This window comes from Sinocyclocheilus rhinocerous, unplaced genomic scaffold (assembly GCF_001515625.1).
Source record: "Sinocyclocheilus rhinocerous isolate Xijiao unplaced genomic scaffold, SAMN03320098_v1.1 scaffold241, whole genome shotgun sequence".
In the NCBI taxonomy this organism is placed as follows: Eukaryota; Metazoa; Chordata; class Actinopteri; order Cypriniformes; family Cyprinidae; genus Sinocyclocheilus; species Sinocyclocheilus rhinocerous.
In genome coordinates this window covers 3,584,782-3,610,916 of record NW_015659312.1, presented here as the reverse complement: position 1 = coordinate 3,610,916, position 26,135 = coordinate 3,584,782, and the positions used below count along the sequence as shown (strand labels likewise).

General features: G+C 38.7%; 1 protein-coding gene across 1 annotated transcript in view; it reads right to left on the bottom strand.

Moving 5' to 3' along the window:
* Positions 1-7,188: 7,188 nt before the first annotated feature.
* Positions 7,189-26,135, bottom strand: part of LOC107723561 (G patch domain-containing protein 8-like) — a 110,468-nt gene continuing 91,521 nt past the window's right edge. The window contains exons 3-4 of the mRNA XM_016532247.1: positions 11,560-11,690; positions 7,189-11,376 (exon numbers count right to left, since the gene is read on the bottom strand). Coding sequence (XP_016387733.1) covers positions 7,944-11,376; positions 11,560-11,690 — 3,564 coding nt within the window. The 3' untranslated portion in view covers positions 7,189-7,943. The remainder of the gene's footprint in view (positions 11,377-11,559; positions 11,691-26,135) is intronic.

Sequence of the window (26,135 nt, the reverse complement as noted above, 5' to 3'; positions counted from 1 at the left end):
GGTCATCCGACGTGACGTCAAGAGTGACCGACTGAAAGGGAACGTTTTTCCACTACAAAGAAACTTTTGTGCAATGGAAATGTTCCATGGAAGTTAAAGGTTTTTCATAGAACCGCCAATACCAATAAAGAAGCTTTACCTTGAAGAGTGTAAGACCAGCAAACTAATTTAAGCAGGGTAATACCACAAATTTCATTGTGTAAGCAGAGCCTGTTGGATTGTAAACACTATGGCACTTTCAACATTTCTGTTTGTTTAAAAAGCTCTCACATGTGAACTTCAGACACAGCAAATGGTGTGAATGGAGTGGTTCTATGTGTTTTCTAGTGAGTGATGATGTATTTTCTATAGGCAAACCCGGAAGTTAGCATCACCACGTGTACCTCCACAAAAAACCAGAGGGATTTTTCAATTGGCTTTTGGATTATTGCAGAAAATAAGCTCTGTGCTCAGCAAAAAGATATGATTCACGTTTTGTCCATCATGATAATCTTCACAAATGAACTCAAATAAATACAATCGCCAGAAGTAAAAAGTTATAAGCTGGAAACATATACACCACTGGCGCATATCTTCATTAAGCTTACGATAACTCTTTCAGTCTTTAAAGTCTGAGTTAGAATAGTTTGCAAGAGCGCAATTCTAAAAACAACGAGGCTGTCAAATAGACTAGTGACAGTTAAAGTGTTCTATGGGATGACGTTTAATGTCAGCAACAATCTTTGCAGTCCCATTTAACTACTCGTTAGCAACTGCCTTTTTCAAGACAAGTGAAAGCTTTTAAAACATTTCAAGGAGGTATTACTTATGCATTTTATGTCATAGAATAAAATGTGAAAATATCTTGTGTTAACGACAGACCTTATTTCAGGCATTTAACCCATTCAATACCTATTGACCACAGGACGATGGAACCGGAAGTGCTAAAATGCTGGCTCATTTCTGTGTTTTGGCCAACAATTCATCCCTGTAGAACTCCACTGCACAATTTTACACACCTTTATATTTGAATATTATCTTGGCATTACTAATAATAAAGTCACGTCTGGGCAAGATTGACACCCAACTAACTATGGGTAATTTTCAAACTTTCAGTAATTCATTTTCAGTGTTCCTTATTTCCCTCCCATCACAGACGGACCTCCATCTTATTCCTCATTCTTTCCATCGCAGGAAGAGACGAGTGGTATTTTTGAGTGAGAGGCTGTCAGAGCCTCACCGTCAGAACCGCTCATTCAATTTGATTAGTGAGAACATCTCCCCACACCTTTCGACCCACTATGATCATCTGCCAGCGGGATTACTGATCCTCTCCCTTCCTCGCATGCAAGCGTCTTCATTTCTGTTGAGATATGAAGATAGTCAGCCATTTTTCTAGACTTTCTCTTTTTCCCTGGAAGTTTTGTAGCGTGTCATATAGTTTCAGGTTGTCTGAGACTTGAGAGCAGATCAGTGAGATGCGGGTTCAAAAGCTCGTTCTCTCATGAGGGGGAGCTCACAGGTATGAATATGAATCAGCGAGATGGCAGACGTGCAGTCGCTTAAGTTGGCCTAAGAAAGCCTTGTGCTCAGCAGCACTAGCACAGCTCTGGCTCCGAGATCTCAGAGCAGAGAAAAAAAGAAACTTCAAAAGCATATCTACAGCGATACAGCTTGTACCAGGCTATCCTAAGGAGGAATTTTTTAGTGAGCGCTTTATTTTCTCTTATATTCTTACTTGCTTTTTTCTTCTTTCCCTCAGCCCCCCTTTCTTGCTCGCTCTCTTTAACGCTCGCACACGGAGTAGGTCTTGCCCATTGCCTGGGTCTCTTTAATCATCAGCGCTAGGCACTGAATAACTAAACCGAACATTGCTAATGGCTGTTGTAGCCAGCTGGCTCGAACCCCAGGCTGTGGTCGTGTGCGAACTACTGAGCAGCTTTTTTCATGATGTAGTGCTCTTGCGTGGTGAGAGATGGTTTGTTTTTATGCATGGTGCCTTGAGATAAGGCTCTTACTGCTTGAGTTTCCCCCAAATCTCTCTCTCTCTGTCAGAGAAAGGAAAGGGGAAACATGGCCCAGAGATTAATAACTAAAGCTAAAGCTGATGTAGGAAATTCTGTCATCATTTACTCACCCTAATGTGTTCCAAACTTGTTATAATGTTTTATAAACAAAGTTTGGGAGGAGCACGTTCAAATGATCTACCCAATCAGCTTGAGAGGAGGCCTATATATATTCATAGCCAACTCACCTACGTTCCTCGACAGTTTTCCTGCATCCTTCCACCACCCCATCTCCTCACTTTTGGCTTGATCCTATTCCCAGTAAGAGGCACGGGGGGGAGTACACTGGGTTCGGGCCAAATTCCGAGCTCGGAGCCCTCCCTTTGGACAGCACGGCAAATATGCATAACCTTTACTCTATCTGTTCATATGTAAGTGTGAATTTGTGAATGGCTTTCTTTAGCGGAATACAAAAGAAGATGTTTTGAAGAATTGTTTTCATCCAGTCTATGAAAGTCAAGGGGGTCCAAAACAACACTGAACCACACTGACTTTCACTTTATGGAGATATTTTTCAAAATATCCTTTATGTTCCAAAGAGGAAATACAGAGGTTTCAAGCGTGAGGATGAATAAATGATGAAAGAATTTTCATTTTGGGGCAATTCATCTCTTTAATATAAGAGATTTACAACTGAAAATTACAAATATAAAGAGAATGTGAATTATAGAGATACTTTACCCAATCTCTATGATTTACTTCAGTTGTTTTTGTTGCATGACTTGTAAAGTTGCATCATTATAGGGTAATGGTAATTAGTTTGTTTTAGTCTATCATTTAGTTTCAGTGCAACCACGTCTTCAGAGCATTTAGACTTGATTTCACAGATTTTTATGGCTTTAATGGTATACAGAGCACAGCAGAGAGTCTCTTTCAGAAGCACAGGAGCTGCGGACAAAGTGGCCTCCTGAAAATGGATTTATGAGTTATGATCACTTCAGGGCAAAGCTTACACTAACCCTCAGGAATACTAATCTGGTTATTTTATTAAAATTAGTTTTGGCATTCTCTCTTTTTGGCTCTTTCTGGAAAGGGGATTTGGAAATGAGAGTGGACCATAAAAAGATAAAAATGCATAATCAAAACATGCAACTCTAGTGCAACTTCTAAGGAGGCGTTTTACTGCTGAATTATTGGAGTATAGATATAATGTACGTGTATGCTAAATTTTGTTAGAGGCTAGCAGAGACAAAACTCTTAATATAATTAATATTAATTATTAGTTATTTAAAAATTTACAATTATTTAAAATAGCTGATACATTAATATCTAAATAGTTTGAATAATGTTCTCTGTGCATTTTATATTTTTTTATTTCATAACTAGTGTTACAACAGACCTCACAGCCATGATAAATCATTCATTGTCTTATATTCATTCTAACATTTAACCAACAACCTAGAGAAAAAAATAGATATAGGCCTACATTTACATTGAAAGGAGTCATAATTTTAGACAGCAGAACAAATATTATATATATATTATTCTGGGAATGGGACTGGAACATAAAAGGAGGTTGTGCATAAAAGTGCTGGAGAGAAATCACACAGCTTGCTCTGTATCAATCAACTGTCTTTTGTAAATATAGAAATTACTGTTGACTGCAGCCTTCACTTTGTAGGAGGCAATCAAATTAAGCTTTTCAAAAATATACAATTTCATTGAATGTTTCCCTGGCAGAAGAAAGATAGAGAGAGCGGGAGAAGGAAAAAGAGGTGGTGAGGGCAACAGACTCAAAAAGTGAGTCATTTTTACTGAATATCTTTAAATAAAAGCATACATCACTGTCAGCATGGGGTCAGACATTGCATCAACTTCAAGAAAGGAAAAATAAACATGGCGTGTATGCTTAGATTTACATGCACAACATAAATCAATATAAAATTAGTTTTGGCCCAATAGAGCCATGGATTGTATGTGAAGTGAAAAGGAAGGGACTTCAAATCAAGGGGACTGGAGCAGAAATACAAGACAACCACACGGACACACACACACACACACACACACACATGCCTATTTCACTCTGTCACTGGCTCAGTTGAGCACCTGAGGGATGATGAAGAGGGAGCCAGAAGAAAGGGAGGTTTACATAAAGGAAAAGAGGAATAATCAGATGAGTGCTACTCCACAGGTGGGTGAAGTCATTTAAAGCTGGATCAAAAACAGGCTCTACCTGATCTAACTTTATTTTGCCAGCGCAGAAGATGATTACCCACACCAAGGCTGTCAGATCTCTCCACCGTTTGGCTGTAAGTCTGAGCATTATGGGTTTTGCCTGGCTTTAAGGGCCTATGAACAGATGGGCTTTGGCTTTCATTTTGATTTAATGTCCCATATTTATGTTTTTTTTATTTTTTTTTAGGTTAAATAAGAGTCTATAGCACAGCATTGAGTGGTGAGTAAGAAACGTATCAGTATGCAACCCAAAATGAAGTTGTTCTAGCAAGTGTTTGTAACAGGTCGACCATGAGAGATTCCATCTTCAATATCCAGGGGTGAATTAACTAAGCAGTTGCATCATGTTTGTCTGCATCATGTAACAACAAAATCTGTGTGCAAGCTACACTGTAGTTTGCAAAGCTACTCATAAATTAAAATATCCAAGCAGATAAAGTCGCTAACAATATTAAAGCTACTTACAATATGAAGTAATATATAAAATGATATCATTTGATCTGAGCTAAATGTGCTGAAATACATTTGAGTTGTCTTTCTTTTCAGCACATTTGGTTGTCAGATTGTGGTTGTCCACTGCATCCTCCACAAACTACCACTCAGAACCAAACATTACAGACAGCACATACCAATAAACAGCGCTATCAGCGTGTGCAATTCATTCCCACCCTCAGTGCATAATTATAATGTGAGCTATTACAGCAGAGAAAACAATTTGCTTGTTACCCCTCAAAAAACTGCAGGGAGTCAATTTCCTTGGTCATCTTTCTGTCTGCTCTCCCTGGACATGATGAGAAAATGTGTAGACATTATATACATATTAAAAAATTAAATCAATGAATCGCATGAATAACTGAAAAATAATTGATAAGGAGGTGGTAAGATTATATACATTAAATACAGCACTAAGGTGGCTTAATGCTGCTCTGAATAGATTATTCTTTTCAGTGATTGTGGTGGGTGGTGTCAGTGAGACACTATCACCGGAGAGGGCAATCTAAGAATGGAAGAATGAGCAAGGAAGATATGTACACTGTCTGCACCATACTGGGCATTTAGCAGCAGAGATGGTGATGTCCTACAGCTTTGATTCGTACTAAACAGATTCTGAGTGGCCCCCACAGGCGTTGAGCACCAAGCAGTGGCTCCCTACTTCAGTGGCATATTAAATAAGCGGCTGGCAGGGCACTAGACTATGAGGGGCATGTAGTGTTCTTCTGTCTTACTGTATGCCTCATAGTTACTGTAGAACAAATCAATAATGAGGGAAAAGTTTGGCTCTAGAAAAAGTACAAAATTTTACATTATATAACCCTTATGTGATAATATTTAGCTCCAAGGCTTAGTGATATGGAATATGGATTTCTATGGTCATATCAGAAGAAATTATGTACAATGTGTCTTACATCAAACACACTCCACCCCAATGTAAATGCTTGAAGCTTGTAACTATTTCGATTCCTCTTGTTTATTACAACATTTCAGATCAGTACATCTCATCTCATCTTCTCTTCATCTTTCATGTTCCACCACTCCCTGTTCATCTTTTTTTTCTTTGTGAGTGTGAAAATTCAGTATTAATCAATAAGTTTGGTTGGTTGCGTAGAGAGGACAGCTGAAGAGTGAGTTTATTTTGTAACATCTGCTAATTATCCCCGCTCTCTATTTCATAAAGTCTGTTTGATATACTGTCCTGTGGAGTATGAGCACGCGGCAGCAGGTCTGCCAGCAGAGAGGCTGTATTTAGGGCATGGGAGGGCAACCGTTCCATACACTGCTTCCCTCATGGCTCTCCCTAAAGGTAGCCTAGCTTACCGGATATCTGCATGGATCCACATTGAGGTTGTCAAAAAAATCATTAGAAAGCCGTCACCTCACCACTGATCCACTAAGGCACAAATCAGGGTCAGACAGAGAGGCAGCAGACAAACTGTGACCATCCATCAATCTATCCTACTGTATGTTTTTTTTTTTTTTCATGTTTGTACTTTCCAGTGGCAGCAACCAAATAACCAAAAGTGCTTGCTAGGGTAATGAAGGTTGCAATTCTATGTATTGTTGTGTAGGACACTTTGTGTCTTATAATCAATAGACCATCATTGGAAACTTTTGTAATCACCTAGCATTTCCAACATAAAGTGCATTCAAAAAGAGAAACCCATTCTATTTACTGAACTCACAATAATGTTGTCGAGTGCTAAACAACACATCTTGTCAGCTTCTCAGAATCTTTTTACATGATAATTTACCACGGCACCTGTCCAGCAGGACACAACTTTGCCTTCATTATGTGTTTATTAAAGGACAGGCCCAACACACTTTGAGTTAGAGTTTGGACATATGAATCACCAATCCGTGCCAGTGAGCGACTGTAGAGTAGAGCTCTTGCTTACCAGAGCAGACGACTTGTACCGGAGAGAGTTAATTAGTGCAAATGCACAGTTGTGTTATTGGGCCACTGCTGGCAATGAGAAGCATCATTAACACAAGCTCCCAGTCCCTTAGATCTAAGCAATGAAGCACTACTCATTTGAAATTAAGGTATGTTGACATTCACTGAATTTGACATGTATTACGCCATTTTCTGGAGGGGTATTTTAGAGGTGGGTAAATGACAATTCAGCCACAATCCTCCTCCAGGCAAAATGGCAATCGCTACTCCCTGTCTTTCAAAGTCTAAAAGTCCTGAACCTTAAAAGCCTTAAGTCAAATTATAGACCTCAAAGACACTAGTAACAAAACTGTCATTTCTCTGAATGACATTTAATTTATTATTATTCCCATGACATTATCTTACAGATGAAAGTATGTCTGGCTCTACCAAAATAAGAGAGAATAAAAAGCATCTTAAACATGTATGAACAATCAAGTGCATGTTATTTGTTATTACTTACATTACAAAGTATGAATACATAAATGAAGTTCAAGATTTTACACTTTAAATAGATTGAAAAAACATTATTGCATGTCCACACTAAAGCTAAGCAAGTACAAACTTACTCTACTCTACTAAACAACACAGAAAAAAAAAGATTAAAAACGGGACATTTTCAACCGAAGTGGTGAGCACTGCTAAATCCATTAAGAGATACAATAGCTCAATCGCATGCTGTATTTCTGCACCAAATAATGATTTAAATTTGCATATTGTAAAAAGAACATTTTAATGAAAAACGTTTCTCTGAATTTTATTCCGAATTATTCTGAATTTTCATGTACATTTTGCTTAGTCAGTTTAAGGTTGCTGAAGGATATTTCCCCTAAGTTCTTCATAAATAAAATCCTTTGAATACTTGCTGGGTAGCCTAACTGTAAAAATATGCTAATTATACTTATTACTAATTGAAGAAGGCATTAACATTTTAATTTGACTTCAGGTTATGCTTAATTTCAGCCAACTGCTGACTGGGCTCAACTGCTGATAAATCACAGTGTGCCGAGGCAGGAGAGGTTCATCTGTGTGTTAATGCGGGGAGACGATGGATGTATGAAGAATGGAACAATAAACAACAAAGTAAAAATTCCCGCTATCTTTGAGTCTACACTGCAACACACAGAGATGGAACAAAAATCAATCAGTACTCAACATGAACTTTGGCTGAAAGTAGAACCTAAACATCAGAAAGTTCACAGCACACTTGGAGGGGGGGGGGTCTTGTAGGACATTTAAAGTCAAAACTATATTCTTATTTATTTTCTTTGCCCCTCTCGTTCTGACCAGAGCTAGCTGGTTGGTCCAGGGTGGCACTGAAGGTCTTGGCTGTGGAAGAGAGGATGTAGTAGGGGGTGGATCTGCAGAGTTCTGGCAGCAGCAACAGCAGCGGCAGCGGCGGCAGCCATGGGCATTGGACTGAGCATCGTGGGGAGCAGAGAAACAGGAGGCAGGGGGTGGAGAGTCAACCCAGGAACATGATGGTGAGGGTGAGCTGGGTGGAGGGATGAGGCTGGGATCAGGTGGAAGGGTTGAGCTGCCAACACAGTAGCAAGCGGCGCTGGAAAAAAGGCAGCAGGAATCGGAGGGGCAAAACTGGGATGAGAGAGAGAGGGATGAAGGGGAGTGAGCAGGGCAAAAGGGGAAGGGTGAGGAGCAATAGAAGAGGGTGTAGAAGAGGGCTGGAGTATGCTGTATGGCAGACAGGCTGAAAGTGTGGTCTGGTCGGGTGGCTCTGGAGTTGGTACCGGTAAATGGGTCATGTCCACAGATGCTTGCTCTTGAAGGTGCTGCTGCTGCATGTGCTGCTGGGCCTGGAGTTGAAGCCATCTGTACTTCTCAATCTCATCATCAGTGAAGGTGAATGGTTGCTCTGAAAGGGGAGGGGTGGTGCATTTTGAACAGTGAATCCCTGCAATTTCTGCATTGTCCCCTTGGTTTCTGATGTTGATCTTTTGTGACAAAGTCTTGTCTGGATTCAGAGCTGAAGCAGCACAGGTTTCTGTTGATGTACCGTCCTTGGCAACTTCAAGACAAGTTTGGGATGGACTGGGATTTTGCCCATCTGTGTGTTGTAAGTGTTCTGAAGTACTACTGTCAAATTGAGGTATAACTTGTGGATTTGATGGAACAGCTGAAGATGTTTGAATCTGTTTACTAATACAGGCACTTGCATCATCTTTATTAATCCTTATTTTTCTTGCGCCTTTCTTAATAGAGGGTAGTTTACCAATTAGCGGAAACGAGAGTGTGGCATTTGCTTTTTTTACTTTAGGATCCTTCTCAGCCAACTGGTCTGTTGGCATTGGGTTAGATTTGTGTGTAACACATTCTATCCCAACACCTGATTGTAAGGATGTAGGCTGAGCTGCATGGTTACTTGTAACTAATGGGGGTGAATGACTCCTCTTTCTAAGAAGAGAATGGGAGGATTTGGTCTTGACCAATCTCTCGGATGGCCATCCAGAATAACTGCAGTGTTTCTGGCTCTGTCCAGTAGGAGATGGCCTAATATGGGAATTAGACAACCAGTCCCCACTAAGATCAGAGATGCTAGTGGTACTAGAGGAACTGGGGCTATGAATGGACATTGGCTTGTTATACCACCTGTCTTCACATCTTTCTGGACTTGACCAAGGAAATTCTTCTCTCTCCCGGTACCTCCTACCTACAGGGCTAAGCCTTTCATACCACCAGTCCCTGACATCTTCTTGAGGTTCAGGACTGTCATAGACTCTATAAAATAACTGCCTACCTGTATGCTGAAATCTGTGCTCTCTGTATTTACGCTCCTCAATGAACCTTTTGTGCCTTCTGATGCTGTACCTCTCATGCTGATCTGGGCTGTTACAAACTGTTGAATATTTTCGCTTATTGTAGATGTAAGGGTCTGTGTAATCCCATCTTTCTCCTGTATGTTCAAAATCTTTGCATGGACTGTAACTGTAGTGAGGATCATTGTAAGAGGAACTTCTAATGTAAGACCTGGACTGACTGTGCTCTTTTCTCAAAGGGTACAGATAGTTTGATCTTGGTGAGGTGGAACATCTCCCCATGTGGTACACAGGCCATTCCCCATCTGAGTTTAAGTCTAACAGGCCACTCCATGACCCAGATTTGTCACTGGTGGGAGTTGAGGCAGCATCCCTCTTTGAATCATAGGTGTCGTCATACCAGCGATAATTATCCTCTCTTCCTGTCGTATTGTGAACAGAATATGGCAAAGACCTTCGCCTTACCAAGCGCAGCGCCGATACAAACCCCCTCATCGTTTGACATTTCTTCCTTTTTTTACGTGCTGGGGCGGAAAGCGAGCTTACAACAATGCTTTTGAGGCTGTGCTCTGGGGTGTCACTTTCATTTGAAGTCTCATCTCTCACTGATCTTTTTCTCTTTCCCAGCTTGTGCCTCCTCTCAGTGCACGCTTGCTTGTTTTGTGACGTGCTGGTTGGAGTGCTTTGGAATTCAAAGTGTCCTCCAGCTTCTGTCTGCGAGCAGGTTTTGAATGCACAGCCCGCTTGCTGGATCCTGACAGGATCTAATTTACACCTACGTTTTTTCCCCTTTCTCCTGTGTTTGGGTCTCTTTGGTTTTAAAATACCTAATTTATCTCCTGGAACATCCTGTGTTTGTGGCTCAGCTCTGTCGTTCTGGCCTGTGAGCTTGTCGACAACACAGAGATCTGACTCCTCAGCCTTTGTGCTTTTGACTTTGCCCTCCTTCTGTTTGAAATAGTGGTATAGAGGGTTACAGCTGTAAGATACCTGTGGCTTGCCGGAAGTGTACTGCACCAGCTCAGAAGGCCACTTCATCACACTTCCATCCTTGCTCAGTACATTAAGGAAAGAACCTGTATTTTCATTCTTGCACATTTTGTGTATTTTATACTCCTCTGTCTCTTTTTCTGATATACAGTCCTTCCCATTCTGCATAATACCATGTTTGCTGATTTTCTGTGTATGGTGGTTTGAGCCTTTGTGTATTTGGAGTTGGCCTTGAGCCATGGTGCCCTGTCCATCTGTGTAAACAGTAGGGCCGGGGCACTTGAAGCATTCTCTCTCCTCTGATCCCCCATAAGCCCACTCTGCCCTGGGCCTCTGCCCCCCATCAAGCAATCCGTCCTCTGAACCAGCTGGCTTCCAGTCTGCTCTAGGAATGTGTGTATCAGGACACCCCAGCTTCTCTGGCTCACTTGTGCTGTAGCATGCCTTAATTTCAGAGCTTTCCACATGTTCTGCTTGTGCTTCTATTTGTGTTTGAGAGTCTCCATCTACCCATTCCAGAGTCGGTGGACCATGGGATAGATCATGGTCATCATTACTTGGGGTTCTAGGTGAGCTTGAGCAGGACCAGAGGGCCTCTAGGGCGAGTCTGTGCCTGTGGCGCTGGAGCTCTTGATAGTCACTGGTCTCTTCAAGTCCATCACTAAACACAGATGCACAGGAGTCAAGCTTCAGTTGAGCTCGCCTGGAGAAACAGAATGAGACCCCTGCCCTGGGGCTCCGGTGTCCTGCAGGGGATTTAGTCTGTAAGGGGTGTTTTTTGTGGCATAGCTGCTGATGTGTGGGTATATGAGTTGAGGACAAGCCCTTCAAAGAGACAGTTGAGTCTCGGACTGACAATGCTATTGGTTTTGTGTCAAACCTGCTACCGCCAGCAAAGGGGATTTTAACTTGATCCTTATCCTTGTTTGTAGACCTTAACTTTGGACCTTTCCTGTCATCACTGTTGGCAAGAACAGAAGACAGTATTGTTATTAGGCAGAGCTGACAGATCTCATTTCTCTTTAAATCTAATGTACAGTGCATGCATTATATTAAAACACAATTACTGCACTATAAGATACATTATCAGATTGACACTATAAGTATATAATATATAAGTATATATAACTGTAGAGACAGTTACCTGTCTCTTTGCTGTTTAAGCTGTGCGAGTTGGTGCAGTCGTTTCAGAGCTCTTTTCTGCTTTTTCTCATCTTTCCAGGACTTGGAGGAGACATTCCGTGCAAATTCTCTCTGCTTCAACTCTTTCAGCCTCTGTCAGAAAAAACAGGCGTAACGAGATGAGAAATTCAACATTTGAACAACAACAACATTTGTTTGGCTTGGATAAAGGCCCTAAAGAAGAAAAGTCAGGAGGAAAAGAAACATCAACCTAGGTCTAACCTGGGGTTCAACTGGGGCAGAACACTCCTAAATAGCCTTACGACACCTTTGATTTGAAAAAGAAAAAAAGCATCTCTTTCATCTGTTAATAGAGACTGCACAGTCCATCAATTTCTCACATAAAAGACTCCTTTGAAAAGGCGCAGACCACACCGATGGATGCCTGTCTATTTATCACTTCATCTCTTTAGGGCAGAGGAGAAAAAAATCGAAACAAAGTAAACAGAAAATCAGCAAAGCCAAAATACAATCACAACACAATAAAAGTGTCAGTGGTGCCTGAATTTGTTCAGCAGACATGAATGGAAAGTCACACTAACACAGCCAAACACTTTTGACTTCACTCAGTAGGGAAATAAAAGAGAAGCCATATTTGTCCTGACTCGTGGGGGGCAATAAAAATGTAACAAACTCACTGCATCCCTTCCCTCCTTTCTTCAGGACCACCGTATTCCCCTCATACTGCCAGTACATAAGTGTTTAATTTGATCTGGTAATAAAAACACTTACACATAAAAGTAAGGAAAATTACACTGTTGTCTTTAATTGGTATAATCCAAAATGTGGAATGAGCTGTCACTGGTGTGTGTCACAAACTCAAAGCACCTTTGTTCTTCCGAAACTCTTTTATTTTTATGATCACATGCATGCACACACCATACCAAGATTTTGTTGGTGGGTGTGAAGGGAGTGCCAAGAGGAGGACAGTTCCCCTCTGCTGCATGGTGACAAGCACTGACAGGAAAAACACTGTATCTGTGAGAGGTTAGCAAGCTAACTCCCAACAGAGCCCGCTGACTTTATGCAGCAAAAGACACTAATGATGCCTGCTTCAAGGGAGCTGCACAGAAGATTTCACAGTATACACACACCTGTGGAACCACAAAAATGTCAGTGTATACTCACATAAAAACCTCCACCTTCCAAAAAACAACAACATTGATATGGACGAGCAAACTCACAATTCAATTAACAAATATTCAAATTTCAGAAAAACAGAAACCTTCCAACCTCTTTGTTAATACAATACACCTTCATTCATCAGACTGCTGATGTGATTGATATTCATGTAAAACTATTAGCAGTGTTCGAACTATACCGTGGACTTTGGGGGAGCCCACTTCTTTTTTTTTTTATAACGTGGGGGGGGGGCTGTTCGTGCACTTGCGCGTGCCTCAAGAGAGGGCTTACAATGACTTACAAAGATAAATAACAGCTACAAGTGTATGCACTACTTGCGTTATGCAGAGGATTTACCCTATTATACTTTATCGACACGAATTGATAGGTGAAACAACAAACAGCCACCCACAAATAGTCTATAGACAAAGCATCAGGCTGTCTTTGAGTTCACATTAACAACGGTTAAAGTTACTCGTAGTCAGGCTACAGAAGAATACCATAATTCCTCCGTTCAATTAGGCCTAAGACATCGAGAGTCACGCAGACCTATAACAACCCAGCTGTTATAAACTCACTATTTATATCGGATCAAACCACACAGACGCCTGATTGAACTTGCCATCCACTTTTACTACCACCTCTTACGTGATGACGTCACACCAATACACAACTCAGCCACAACACATAATTGCGAATAACATGCCTTACCTTAACACAGAATCGACCACAGAGTCCAGCGTTTATATTTTTTCTACGAATCTTTGAGTTAACATGTACTAAACATGAGTGGAATTTGCACCGCAGCGCCCCCACACCTTGATGCTCATGACAAGAATAGCATGTATAGTTATCTTTATTGAAGTGAATTAGGTTTAAATCACCGTCATGCATGAATGAATGATATTTTTGCAATTTTACACATAATAATCCACGATGATCACATTACACAAAACTGAAACTGCACGTCAAAATAACACATTGTCAATATTTTTTGAGACCCCCCCAAAATTTCACAAATCCCGTTTTCAGGGGAGCCTATGTCTTATTAAGGGGAGCCGAGCTCCCCCTAGCTCCCCCGTAGTTCGCACCCTGACTATTAGTATAACCTATAGCTTCTAAACAACAGTTTTAGAATCATTTTGTTGCAGCATAACAAATTAACATACACACATGCACATAAAAATACTGTAAATAAGAGTGTAAAAGGCACGCAAAGAGAATGAGAAAACAATAGAGACAAGATTTTCCTTGTCTTCAGATTTTGACACATTAACTCAAAGGTACAATGTGAGTGCTGTTTCATTCTAAAAATCCCTGATAATGCCATAGATAAGTTACAAAACCTAGAGAGTTGCCTAATTGCCTTCAAAAGTGTGGTGTTGCATTTGGGAATAGGGAAAAATCTTTTTTTATTTTAACTTGAGTGCCGTGCTGCAAAAGTGGCAAGATTTGAGCGTGATAGTCAAAGACGTCCATCTAGCATGTTTACATAAAAAAAAGCATTCTGTATGAGCGGCCCCTATAGCATCCACCAGTTATGAAAGTTTATAAGTGACTAATTTGAAAAGCACTACAGAACTTAGCAATTCCGCATACCACAACAAAAGTACTTTACACTGGGAATTTTAGTTGATCCAGAGTCAACTGATTTCATCAGTATTTCAAGTTAGCATGTTGCTTAGCTAACAATGTACCACTCCAAGAATCATAATGCAAATATAGAACATTCACGTGTAAAATAATACAATTTGAATTATGTGCAGAACTATTTTTATCACTACTTTTCAGTACTGAATAAAATACAAGTTTATTTAAAATAATTAATCTCACCCTTGCCATCTTGGATTTTTTTTCCACAAAGCTTATTATCAGAAACGCAAGTCTAATAGAAATATGCTACATTTTATGGCTTTTTAAAAACACTAGGTCAGCCTCTTCTTCTAATTAAGTGTTACTCCAGAAAGCACTGCTCTCTCTCTCTCTCTCTCTCTATTGATCTTTTTTACAGCCTGGAAACATTATGATGTCTTTGACAGAATGAGATGTTTATGGTATAATCCCATTCCATGACTCATATGATTGATAAGGCACATTAATGTATTTGTCGCTAATGATAATGAGCATGTCTAAACGCTATACTCATAATTAGCGTTTGGATATTCTCATATTCATGATGCCTTAGATTTCGTCCTTCAAAAGATAATTTGAAATTTCAATAAAACATCTGCTTCATGAATAACTGACAGATAAGGAAGAATAAAAGAATATTTGAACCATCCAAAGAAAAATATATTTTAGACTGTCAAAAAAAAAACTAATGTCCTCTGATCATACTGTTTGGGCAAGAATCAAAAACATTTTATTTAAAGATGCAAAAGGATCCTCTGATTTTTAAAACGTAAGCTTTGTAAAGTATTACAGTATAAAGTACTACAGTTGGTCCTGTGGCATGGACGGCAAATCACACACACACATACTTTAACCCCGAGTTGTGTTGGGATTAATGAGAATTGGAGATAATGAGATGCTGTAATTGACCTCTGACCTTCAGTCCATTAAATCAATTCTGTTGTGTGCTAATGATCAAACACAGACGGATTAATCAATGTGGAAGAACAGAGGTTTGTCTGCATGTGATGTGCAAGTATACATCCTTTAGCATATTATTGACGTAAGTGTCTTTTCAGCACAATGTGAAAAAAGCCTATTAGAATACTTTTATAAACCTTTAGCAGGGGTAGCTATTCAGAATCTTAATTCATGAGTAATGCAGCATCTTGCTTCTCATATAGTGTAGGGCCTTTTGATATCTGCATCTCAAACACACCCAGTTGAAATAACAGACCTCAAAAGGTTTTATGTTGCTACTAAAATCCTAATGTTAATAGACCTTAAAGGAATCCCATCAATAGGGTGCAGGGTAAAGAGCCTATATCAGAGATATAAAGGCACTATAGTGGAAACTAAGGCCGATGTGCAAGGCATTTTAAAGACAATAAAACACTATGAACTGCACACAGCATAAGGTTTTCATTAGTTCTCTTTTTCATGGTTAACCCTCTGTAAAAAAGCTAAAACTGGACGTGTTTATTGGTGCTGGCCTGGTGGAATCTCACCAAACGAGTGAATGAGCAAAGAAATAAAGAGGAAAAAACATGCTCTGTTAACCATGTGTCCCCCTACTTTTCTCTGCTTCTCACTGGGACAAACTCACTTGCATCACGTCTGCGCACAATATTTTAATGGAAAAAACTGCATCTTACTCTCTAACCAACCGTAATCAAGTTGAACTAGATGCCAAATGCACTGAAAAAGTGTTTCAATTAGGAAACTGTCAGCTTTTTCAACACAAACACACTTCATATGCAAATGTAATGTACATAAAATATTTTTTATGTAAATTATGAACATTATATAAATTACCGTTTTACAAATTACAACTCAAAATTAATTTGACACAACTAACAAAGTGCACAGAATGTGGCAAATGGAAGTTCATTTAAAAGAGATGTTTTCTATTGATCGTGGTAGCAGTAATTCATGAAATGATGATCAAATGAGGGAGAAGAACATTATCTGGATGTGCCATGAAGTCGAGTAGACTTTCGGCTTTTTTAAGAGCAGGTTCAAATATCTGAATCACATTGGTGAAGGATCCCAGTAAAATATGACCTGTCCAAAATGTGGACTAGTGCAATAAAAATGCAGTTTAGCAGAGATTTTGTTGCCATTTTTGGCACCATTTTCATGATTCCTTGAGTGAATTGGCTGCTGAAAAAAAACAAAACACTTTTGTCTGTCTAGTTGACTGACTCTTCTACTCACTCTAATATTAAGGAACAAATCTCCAGGGCAGGTAGATACCGCCTTAACCTCTTGAGACCCGGCAAAACATTTTAGGAAAAAAATAATATTTTTTCATGTCATTACATTGTTTAGAGCATTAAAAAAATGTTTAAAAAAAAATAAAAATAAAAATTATATTTCATTCATAAGTTATGCTACGTCCTTGGTAGAGCACATCGGGACTTAATTTTTTTTTTTTTATAAAAAGACATGAACATGCATAGGCAAAAACAATAGATTTTTTTTAAAAATCACCAATACATTTTTAGTTTTCAAGATTTTTTTTTACCAAACTTTGTATAAAGATAATTCTCAACTATGTTATAACAAAATGATCTGATATACTATTTTTCTTTATGCAAAATGTGTGTAAAATGGCCATAAACAGGTTTTCTCATTATATATAATGTATCTATAAACTAATTTACATATTAATGTGTTTTTGCATTATATAACACGTTCAGGCAACATGTAATGAAAAAAAAAGTGTAATAATGGGAGTAATAATTGACCAGATTTTCATAATAATATATAATATTTCAAAGGAATATTGAAATATATTTTCTTTCCCTATTCATTTGTTGTGTCTCCCAAAATGCGTAATAAACATGCTTTTAGTCCCGGTGTCCTCATATGAGGACATGTATGAAATCAACGTCCTGTTTCGTAACAGAAAGTCATATTTTGATTTGAAACCCCATAACATTTTCCTGAGATGTTGATTTATGACAAACAATTTGAGAATTAGTCAGATTTAAATGATAATTACAAAATATTATCATATTTCCATAAGAGTGTCACTAAATTAATATCAGACATTTTTGAAGACCAAGGAGAGGGAGTGGTCATGGTGAAACATCCAAACATTTAGTATCTCTGAAAAGCCCTGAATGTGCTCTGTACAGGACATCCAGACTTAAAACTGTGGCATGTATAGTCTCAGAGAAATTCACTAAAATATAATGCCCTCATATGAGGATGCAGGGTCTCAGGAGGTTAATATACTGTCCTGTCTAGAGTTTCTGTCAACTTCCACATTATATCACAACCTTGAGCAAACACACTCTCATGAAAAACAGTTGAGTCATGAACACACTGTTGCGCACTTCACCTTCCCAAAGAAATGAGCAATGCTGTACAAAAACAACATATGACCTGAGTATCGAGCAGCATTCTATCACATTACAAACACATTTAACACACACACATCTCTCATAACACTAACCATTGATTCATACACAAACACAGGTGCAATGGTAGTGTGAAATCTGGTCTGACAGCTGACACTGACTGTGAACTCAGGCTTACTGTAGATATTAGCAGATTTGCCATTTTAGCACTGGGCCATGAGCAGGCTGTTCCCTAATTGGCTGAAACATCTCTGTCCACCTCACAGAGCCCAGACATGGAGTTGTCACCTTGTAACATTTCACCGAGAACAGGCATGCAAAGAATTAGATTTCTGTCTGCTAGTTTTTTTTTTTTCTTGAAAAGTCATTGCGGTTCATCTGCTACCTTCAGTTTAGGTCATGCAGACAGCTGTCATCTTTACAGGCTTCAGTGCCAATCATGGCTGCCTTGTTCAACTCCAATGCAGATCTTTCTACAAAAGGGATGGTTAAATTCATTGTTTGTATACTTGGGTGGTGTGATTTCATGTCAACAGCGAGAGATTCTGCTATATTATTTATAATGCAGAATATCTGTTGCATGGTTTTAATAATCTCCAAGCAGAAAACTACTGTTTACATTTCAGTTCAGTTGAGGTGGCTTTGTTGATTATAATGATCATTTTTGAAGCTATGGTGTTAACACGTTGTAGCTGTTGGTTGTTTACGGTGGCCAAACAACATTGCAACTTGCCATATTATTTCAGAATTCAGTTTATGTGTATTTACTCTGTCATGGGTATTCATATTTTGGCCATTTTACAATGTCTTCAAATGTGGCTTATCTAATTAGATTTATAATTTACTACTGTTTTAAGTACTGAAACTGGACGTATTATTTTATTATGAAAAATCGTATATTTTTAGTTTGCATCCATCAAGTTCCAATAAATAAAATAAAATAAAATAATCAAATGACATAATTTGTGAAATATTTAATGTACTGGATTGGCCAAAAGTAGGCAATTCTAAACAGTTATGCAATATATAAAACATTTTAGGTTGACTATACAGCAAAAAATAACTATATGCCCATTATATAAAAAACAACATATTTTGAAAACACTAACACATTTCATAACAAGTTTTAATGGATCTGTTGTTACAAACACACAGCTTTTTGCTTCACAAGGTTAATTAAATGATGGAAGATTATAGTTAATTGATGGGCTGGAGACATGTGGATTACTTCTGGATTATTGTGATGTTTTTATCAGCTGTTTGGACTCTCATTCTGACGGCACCCATTCACTGCAGAAGATAATATCAGACATTTTTGAAGACCAAGGAGAGGGAGTGGTCATGGTGAAACATCCAAACATTTAGTATCTCTGAAAAGCCCTGAATGTGCTCTGTACAGGACATCCAGACTTAAAACTGTGGCATGTATAGTCTCAGAGAAATTCACTAAAATATAATGCCCTCATATGAGGATGCAGGGTCTCAGGAGGTTAATATACTGTCCTGTCTAGAGTTTCTGTCAACTTCCACATTATATCACAACCTTGAGCAAACACACTCTCATGAAAAACAGTTGAGTCATGAACACACTGTTGCGCACTTCACCTTCCCAAAGAAATGAGCAATGCTGTACAAAAACAACATATGACCTGAGTATCGAGCAGCATTCTATCACATTACAAACACATTTAACACACACACATCTCTCATAACACTAACCATTGATTCATACACAAACACAGGTGCAATGGTAGTGTGAAATCTGGTCTGACAGCTGACACTGACTGTGAACTCAGGCTTACTGTAGATATTAGCAGATTTGCCATTTTAGCACTGGGCCATGAGCAGGCTGTTCCCTAATTGGCTGAAACATCTCTGTCCACCTCACAGAGCCCAGACATGGAGTTGTCACCTTGTAACATTTCACCGAGAACAGGCATGCAAAGAATTAGATTTCTGTCTGCTAGTTTTTTTTTTTTCTTGAAAAGTCATTGCGGTTCATCTGCTACCTTCAGTTTAGGTCATGCAGACAGCTGTCATCTTTACAGGCTTCAGTGCCAATCATGGCTGCCTTGTTCAACTCCAATGCAGATCTTTCTACAAAAGGGATGGTTAAATTCATTGTTTGTATACTTGGGTGGTGTGATTTCATGTCAACAGCGAGAGATTCTGCTATATTATTTATAATGCAGAATATCTGTTGCATGGTTTTAATAATCTCCAAGCAGAAAACTACTGTTTACATTTCAGTTCAGTTGAGGTGGCTTTGTTGATTATAATGATCATTTTTGAAGCTATGGTGTTAACACGTTGTAGCTGTTGGTTGTTTACGGTGGCCAAACAACATTGCAACTTGCCATATTATTTCAGAATTCAGTTTATGTGTATTTACTCTGTCATGGGTATTCATATTTTGGCCATTTTACAATGTCTTCAAATGTGGCTTATCTAATTAGATTTATAATTTACTACTGTTTTAAGTACTGAAACTGGACGTATTATTTTATTATGAAAAATCGTATATTTTTAGTTTGCATCCATCAAGTTCCAATAAATAAAATAAAATAAAATAATCAAATGACATAATTTGTGAAATATTTAATGTACTGGATTGGCCAAAAGTAGGCAATTCTAAACAGTTATGCAATATATAAAACATTTTAGGTTGACTATACAGCAAAAAATAACTATATGCCCATTATATAAAAAACAACATATTTTGAAAACACTAACACATTTCATAACAAGTTTTAATGGATCTGTTGTTACAAACACACAGCTTTTTGCTTCACAAGGTTAATTAAATGATGGAAGATTATAGTTAATTGATGGGCTGGAGACATGTGGATTACTTCTGGATTATTGTGATGTTTTTATCAGCTGTTTGGACTCTCATTCTGACGGCACCCATTCACTGCAGAAGATCCATTGGTGAGCAAGTGATTTAATGCTAAATTTCTCCAAATCTGTTCCAATGAAGAAATAAACTCATGTACATCTTGGATGTCAATTTTCAGCAAATTTTATTTCTTTTCTAAACTATTCCTTTAACATCAAAATTAGTATCTGCAAAAGTATCTGTATCGGCACAATTGGTAATATCTTATATCCCTGAACATTTGTATTCAAATCAATCACCCAAGTACAGATAATGCCATTTTTAAAGTGTAAAATTTGTGCTCATTGTGCTAATTTATAAATAGCCTATCTGTTACAACACTCTTTAGTCAGCCTGTTCACCGAGTTAACTGTAAACACCTGCCTATGTATACGAGTATGAGAGTATGTGTGTGAGGTCCTTCTGTATGCTCCAGTTTCTTTGGTTTAATCTGCCGTATTGTGACAGGCCTCTCTGGACCTCCTGAGCACAGGAGAGCAACATTAGTCAGCCTGCCTCCCAGTCTAAAACCTGACACAGCAAACAGGTGGGACTGCCTCTCTCTCTTTTACACACACACACACACACAGACGACGAAAAGCATCAAACGGAGTTAAGAAACAGAAAGAATATTCTCTGCATAATGAAGCATTGAAATGGAATAGACTGCACACCTGTGTCTGTGTGCGTCTGTGTATATGTGTGCAAGTTGTCTAACACTGTTCCATCTGTCTGTTCTTCCCCTCAGTTATAGCTAGTCCTCTGATGCTTTCAAAATGAGTCATATCTCCCCCTCTCCCTTTCTGACTCTGTTTCTTTTTTTAACACTGTGCTCTCTTGTACCTTTATCGGGATGTGGCAGGTGGAGATGAATAGAGCCTCAGCTGGGCTGCCGAGACCCTGGAGAGCTCTATGCGTTTGACAAGGGCAGAAGACAATAAGAGCCTACTCATCCTGGCAGTCTACAGAGAGAGCAGCGCACTGCTTCCTCGTTCTCCCACTCATCCCATATAGTGCACTGCACTGTTGAACAGGCAGTCCCCTTCTTTGGATCTTCCTGCAGCCCACGAAACAACTTCTTTACTTTGTCTTTGTCATTGAGCAGGGTCAGTTTGCTAACACTATCCTCCTCCTCCTCCTCCTCCTGGGTAAGACGGAGAGACCAAGAGAGACACGGTGTATGGCTTATTCTCTTAGGGCTGTCAACAGAAAACAGAATCATTGATAGAGAGAGAGTGATGAATGAGTTCTTGTGTTTAGAGAATCATTGTGAAAAGTTGAGCAGCTATAGACTTTTGCATTGCATCATGCCACAAAAAAAGCTGAAAAGATGTCTATACTACTAAAAATGAGTGTAGACAGAACACGTTCTCTGTGAATGGACCCTAATTCTACCTAAGAAAGACTGACAAACTCAATTGAAAATGGATTGCAAATGTTCAGTGATATTGAAATAAACCAAACAATACATTGACTACTAAAGTCACTTTAGATAAAGGCTATTCAATGCCAGGCAACATATTATCTTAATATTCTATGATCCTATTTGAGAATTTTTCTCCCATAAAAGCATAAAATCAGCATATAATGCAATTGATTTTAATCAATAGACAGCCTTATAATGACTGCATGATGCCCAGTCACATTGTTAATGGCAAAACTTTGCATTATAAAAAAATTGTTAATATAAAAATAAAAGTATACATACCATTTGAAAGACTGGGGTCGGTAAGATTTATTAATGTTTTTGAAAAAGTATCTAATGCTCAACAAGGCTGCATTTATATGATCACAAACATATCATGAAATATTATTACAAATTAAAATAACTGTTTTCTATTTTAAAATATTTTAAAATGTAATTTATTCCTGAAGCTGAATTTTCTGCAGCCATAACTAAGTGTCACATGATCATTCAGAAATCATTGTAATATGCTGATGTGGTACTCAAAAACATTTCTTATTATTATCAATGTTAAAAAAAAGTTGTGCTGCTTAGTATTTTTGTGGAAACTGTAAAGAACAGCATTTTTTAAAATATAATTTCTGTAACAATGCTAACGTCTTTACTTGTCCTGCTTGTGTAAATCACATTGAGCATGAAGAAATCAATGTCAAAGACCCTTCTCTCAAGTACCTGCACTAGTAGTGCTGCTTCTGCTGAAGAAAAGTTTTACTCAGCATTCAGTGTGTGTTAGTAAAGGGTTCTTTCTACTTACTTAACCATGTAACAAAGACAGATAACATGCCACTTTGCCCATTAAAGATTACCAATGGCTGTGTATTACCTCTGCTCTGCTGTGTGGCATCAATTCAGCACATTCCCACATCTCTAAATCCACGTCTGCCAGATGAAAAACCTGCTACCTATATTATGCCACCTTCAGCGCAAACACTCTCTGCTGGGAGTCTGCGCAAACCACACTCAGCCTAATCTCATCAACGCTGATTCTGTGGCCAACTGCAGTTGGTGCAGAGAGGCAGCGATAAGCCTCAGGCATTTACTTGAAAAGAAAATGAAACTCCCTCTCTTTCTCCTTTTTCTACACGCGAACCATCTCTGTGGACCGTTTCGTGCTGAGCTGGAGCATTTTGCTCAGGAGGACATTTAATAAAATTCCTGGAAATATGATAAAACCCCACGCATGAGAAGCACCTATCTAGCAATTTGGAATTCAAACTAAACATTACAGTCTACCGGTTGAAACAATGTATCTTCTGCAAACCTCTTCCTGACAGCCGCGAGCGAAAGAACTATGTAATCCATGGCCGAGATTTGGAGGCTGGTGTTTCTACTTAACATTGATTATAAAATGTCACTCTCATTCACCCCAGCAGGAAAACGTCAACCTGTGGATTATCCTCATCTCAATCTGCACATTCACAGGCAGATAATCCACTAAAGACACTTCCAATATCCTCCGCCAACTGATGCACACCGGGCTCATGTGTTGAGTGTTAGCATCGGGCCGCAGGCAAAAAGCTGTCTGCTAAAACTCCTTCAGGCCCTCTTCAGCAGCTCCTAAGGTGACAGGCTGTCAGGTTATGTGATCTGTAACATTTGTGTGTTCTGTATATGTTTGAATGCTGTAATGAGTCCGTGTGTAAGGTGCCTGAAAGGATCAGGAAAGGAGACCCTTTGAAGCAGAGAGGATGTGAGTGTATGAGAGGGAGGAGAGGAGATTTGGAACCGGATATTGCAGGAAGGTGCGGTAAGGAGCTTTCGGGGAAGCTTTCATCCATACAGAAGCTGTTTCTCCTGCTGTACACACATACACACAGGCTGAAAGATGCTGGTGTGGTTTTTTGAGTAGGGGAGACTGGGGAGTTTTGTAACACATTTTGTTTTTTGTGCTATGCATTTCAAGTCAAATCATTCTAATATGATGTTTCTGTTCAAGAAATGTTTCTTATTATCAGTGTTTAAATCAGTTGCCTAATATTTTTGAGGAAACTGTTGAAAAGTTTGGGTTTGATTCAAAGTACTATTTAAAAATAATAATACGGTAATACTTTTATTCAGCAAGGTACATTCAATTGATCAAAAGTGACAGTAAATAATGTTTCTATTTCAAATAAATACTGTTTATTGAACAGAATTAAAGAATCCTGAAAAAAAGTATTAAATTTCCCACAAAAATATTAAGCAGCAAAAACAGTTTTGAGCATTGATAATAATAAGAACCAATGTTCACTCTAAGCTGCGCGCGTGCGCGGCCGCGCACTTCCTCAGTCGTGACCGCGCAGAAGAAATAATATGCCGCGCACACGCAAAAATGGGTTGGGAAAGCCATTTGATTGAAATGCGAAATAATTGCAATGCTCGGGCAAACCGCTATAGAGTTGGTATCACGGATGAAATAGCTCAACACGAGAGCCAACGCAACGAAATAGCGGATGATGGGCAGAGAACGGTCTATATGGGCATAGAACGGTAACAAAACTCTGAGACGTACACTGTGTCTACACCGGACGCGAGCGTTGCGGCGACGCGACACAACCGGCTACTACAATTATTTCGACGCTCTCGACGGCGGCGGTGTGAACGCACAGTTAGACAGTAAACTGATGCCTCGTTCTATCTATGACGTACTGACACAAAGTTCAAATGATTTGCAACGGTCGCTTACAGATCTCAGTTTAAATGCTTCAGTTTGTTTTTACATTATATTACATTATACTATATTGTATCATATTATAAACCCTAATAAATAATTAATGAAAAGGGGGAATTAATGAGCAATATCGGCTTCATTTTTTCATATATTATATTATTATGAAGAAATTAACTGTTCTGCGTGAGATTTTATTTAAAAAAAAAAAAAAAAGTATTTCTTGGTAACAGCACTGTAAAAAAAAATGTTTTCTCAGGTAACTTAAAGTGGGCATAATTTAGTTACATCAAGGGTCAAATCAAGTATAAATAGCACATTCAAGTTAAAAGTTACACACTTTTTCGCTGTACAGGTCTGGTATAAAGAATGTTTTTGCTCAGGTGGCCGAAATGTCCGCCCAATAGAGAAAAGTTTTGCTCAGCAAAAAAAAAAAATAGACGGCACATTGCTTGCTGGTAGATGCAGAATACGGAGCCCCTAAAGGGACCTTTGCAAAAATAAAAAATACACATGCCTTGTCCAAATACCCACACTTGCGGTCTTTGCACTTGACCACTTGAACACTTATATGACGTATTTCCTGTATTTGGCCCAAGTGTTCAAGTGAAGATGAAGACCACATGTGTGTGTCGAACTTTTCATTACCTGCATTACCTGCATTATGCCTCGAATAGTGCTCCGGAGCGGTATTCGAGATAGTGTGGATTTAGTGTGCGTTAAGGGCACTGCGCTTTGGTATTTTTAAGACCTGGGACAGTCTTGCGCACTTACTTCCTGTCGCGCGCACGCACTTTGAGCGAGAGCAGAGATTCGCGATTGCACACTCTCTGGGCGAGAGCAGCGAATATCTGAGAGCGCGGGTCTATGGCAAGCCGTTTTAGCTTAAAATAATCCCAGTGTTACTCGTCGTAATTGCATTTTTACTAGTAACAATTTATTTAGAGAGCTCTACAATTACATTCTTACTAGTAACAATGACAGTTAGAGAGCTCTCTAATTCAGTTCTTACTAGTAACAATTATGATTAGAGAGCTCTTTAATTCAATTATTACTAGTAAGAATTCCAATTACAGAGCTCTCTAATTCAATTCTTACTAGTAACAATTTCAGAGAGCTCTACAAATGAATATTTACTAGTCATATGTTTCCATTGACTTCCATTCATTTTTAATTACAGAGCTCTACCATTGAAATTTTACTAGTAAGTATTACAATTAGAGAGCTCTACCACTGAAATTTTACTAGTAAGTATTACAATTAGAGAGCGCTACCATTGAAATTTTACTAGTAAGTATTACAATTAGAGAGCTCTACCATTGAAATTTTACTAGTAAGTATTACAATTAGAGAGCTCTCTAATTCAATTTTTACTAATAACAATTGCAATTGGAGAGCTCTAATTTAATTCTTACAAGTAAAAATGCAATTACAGAGCTCTATAATT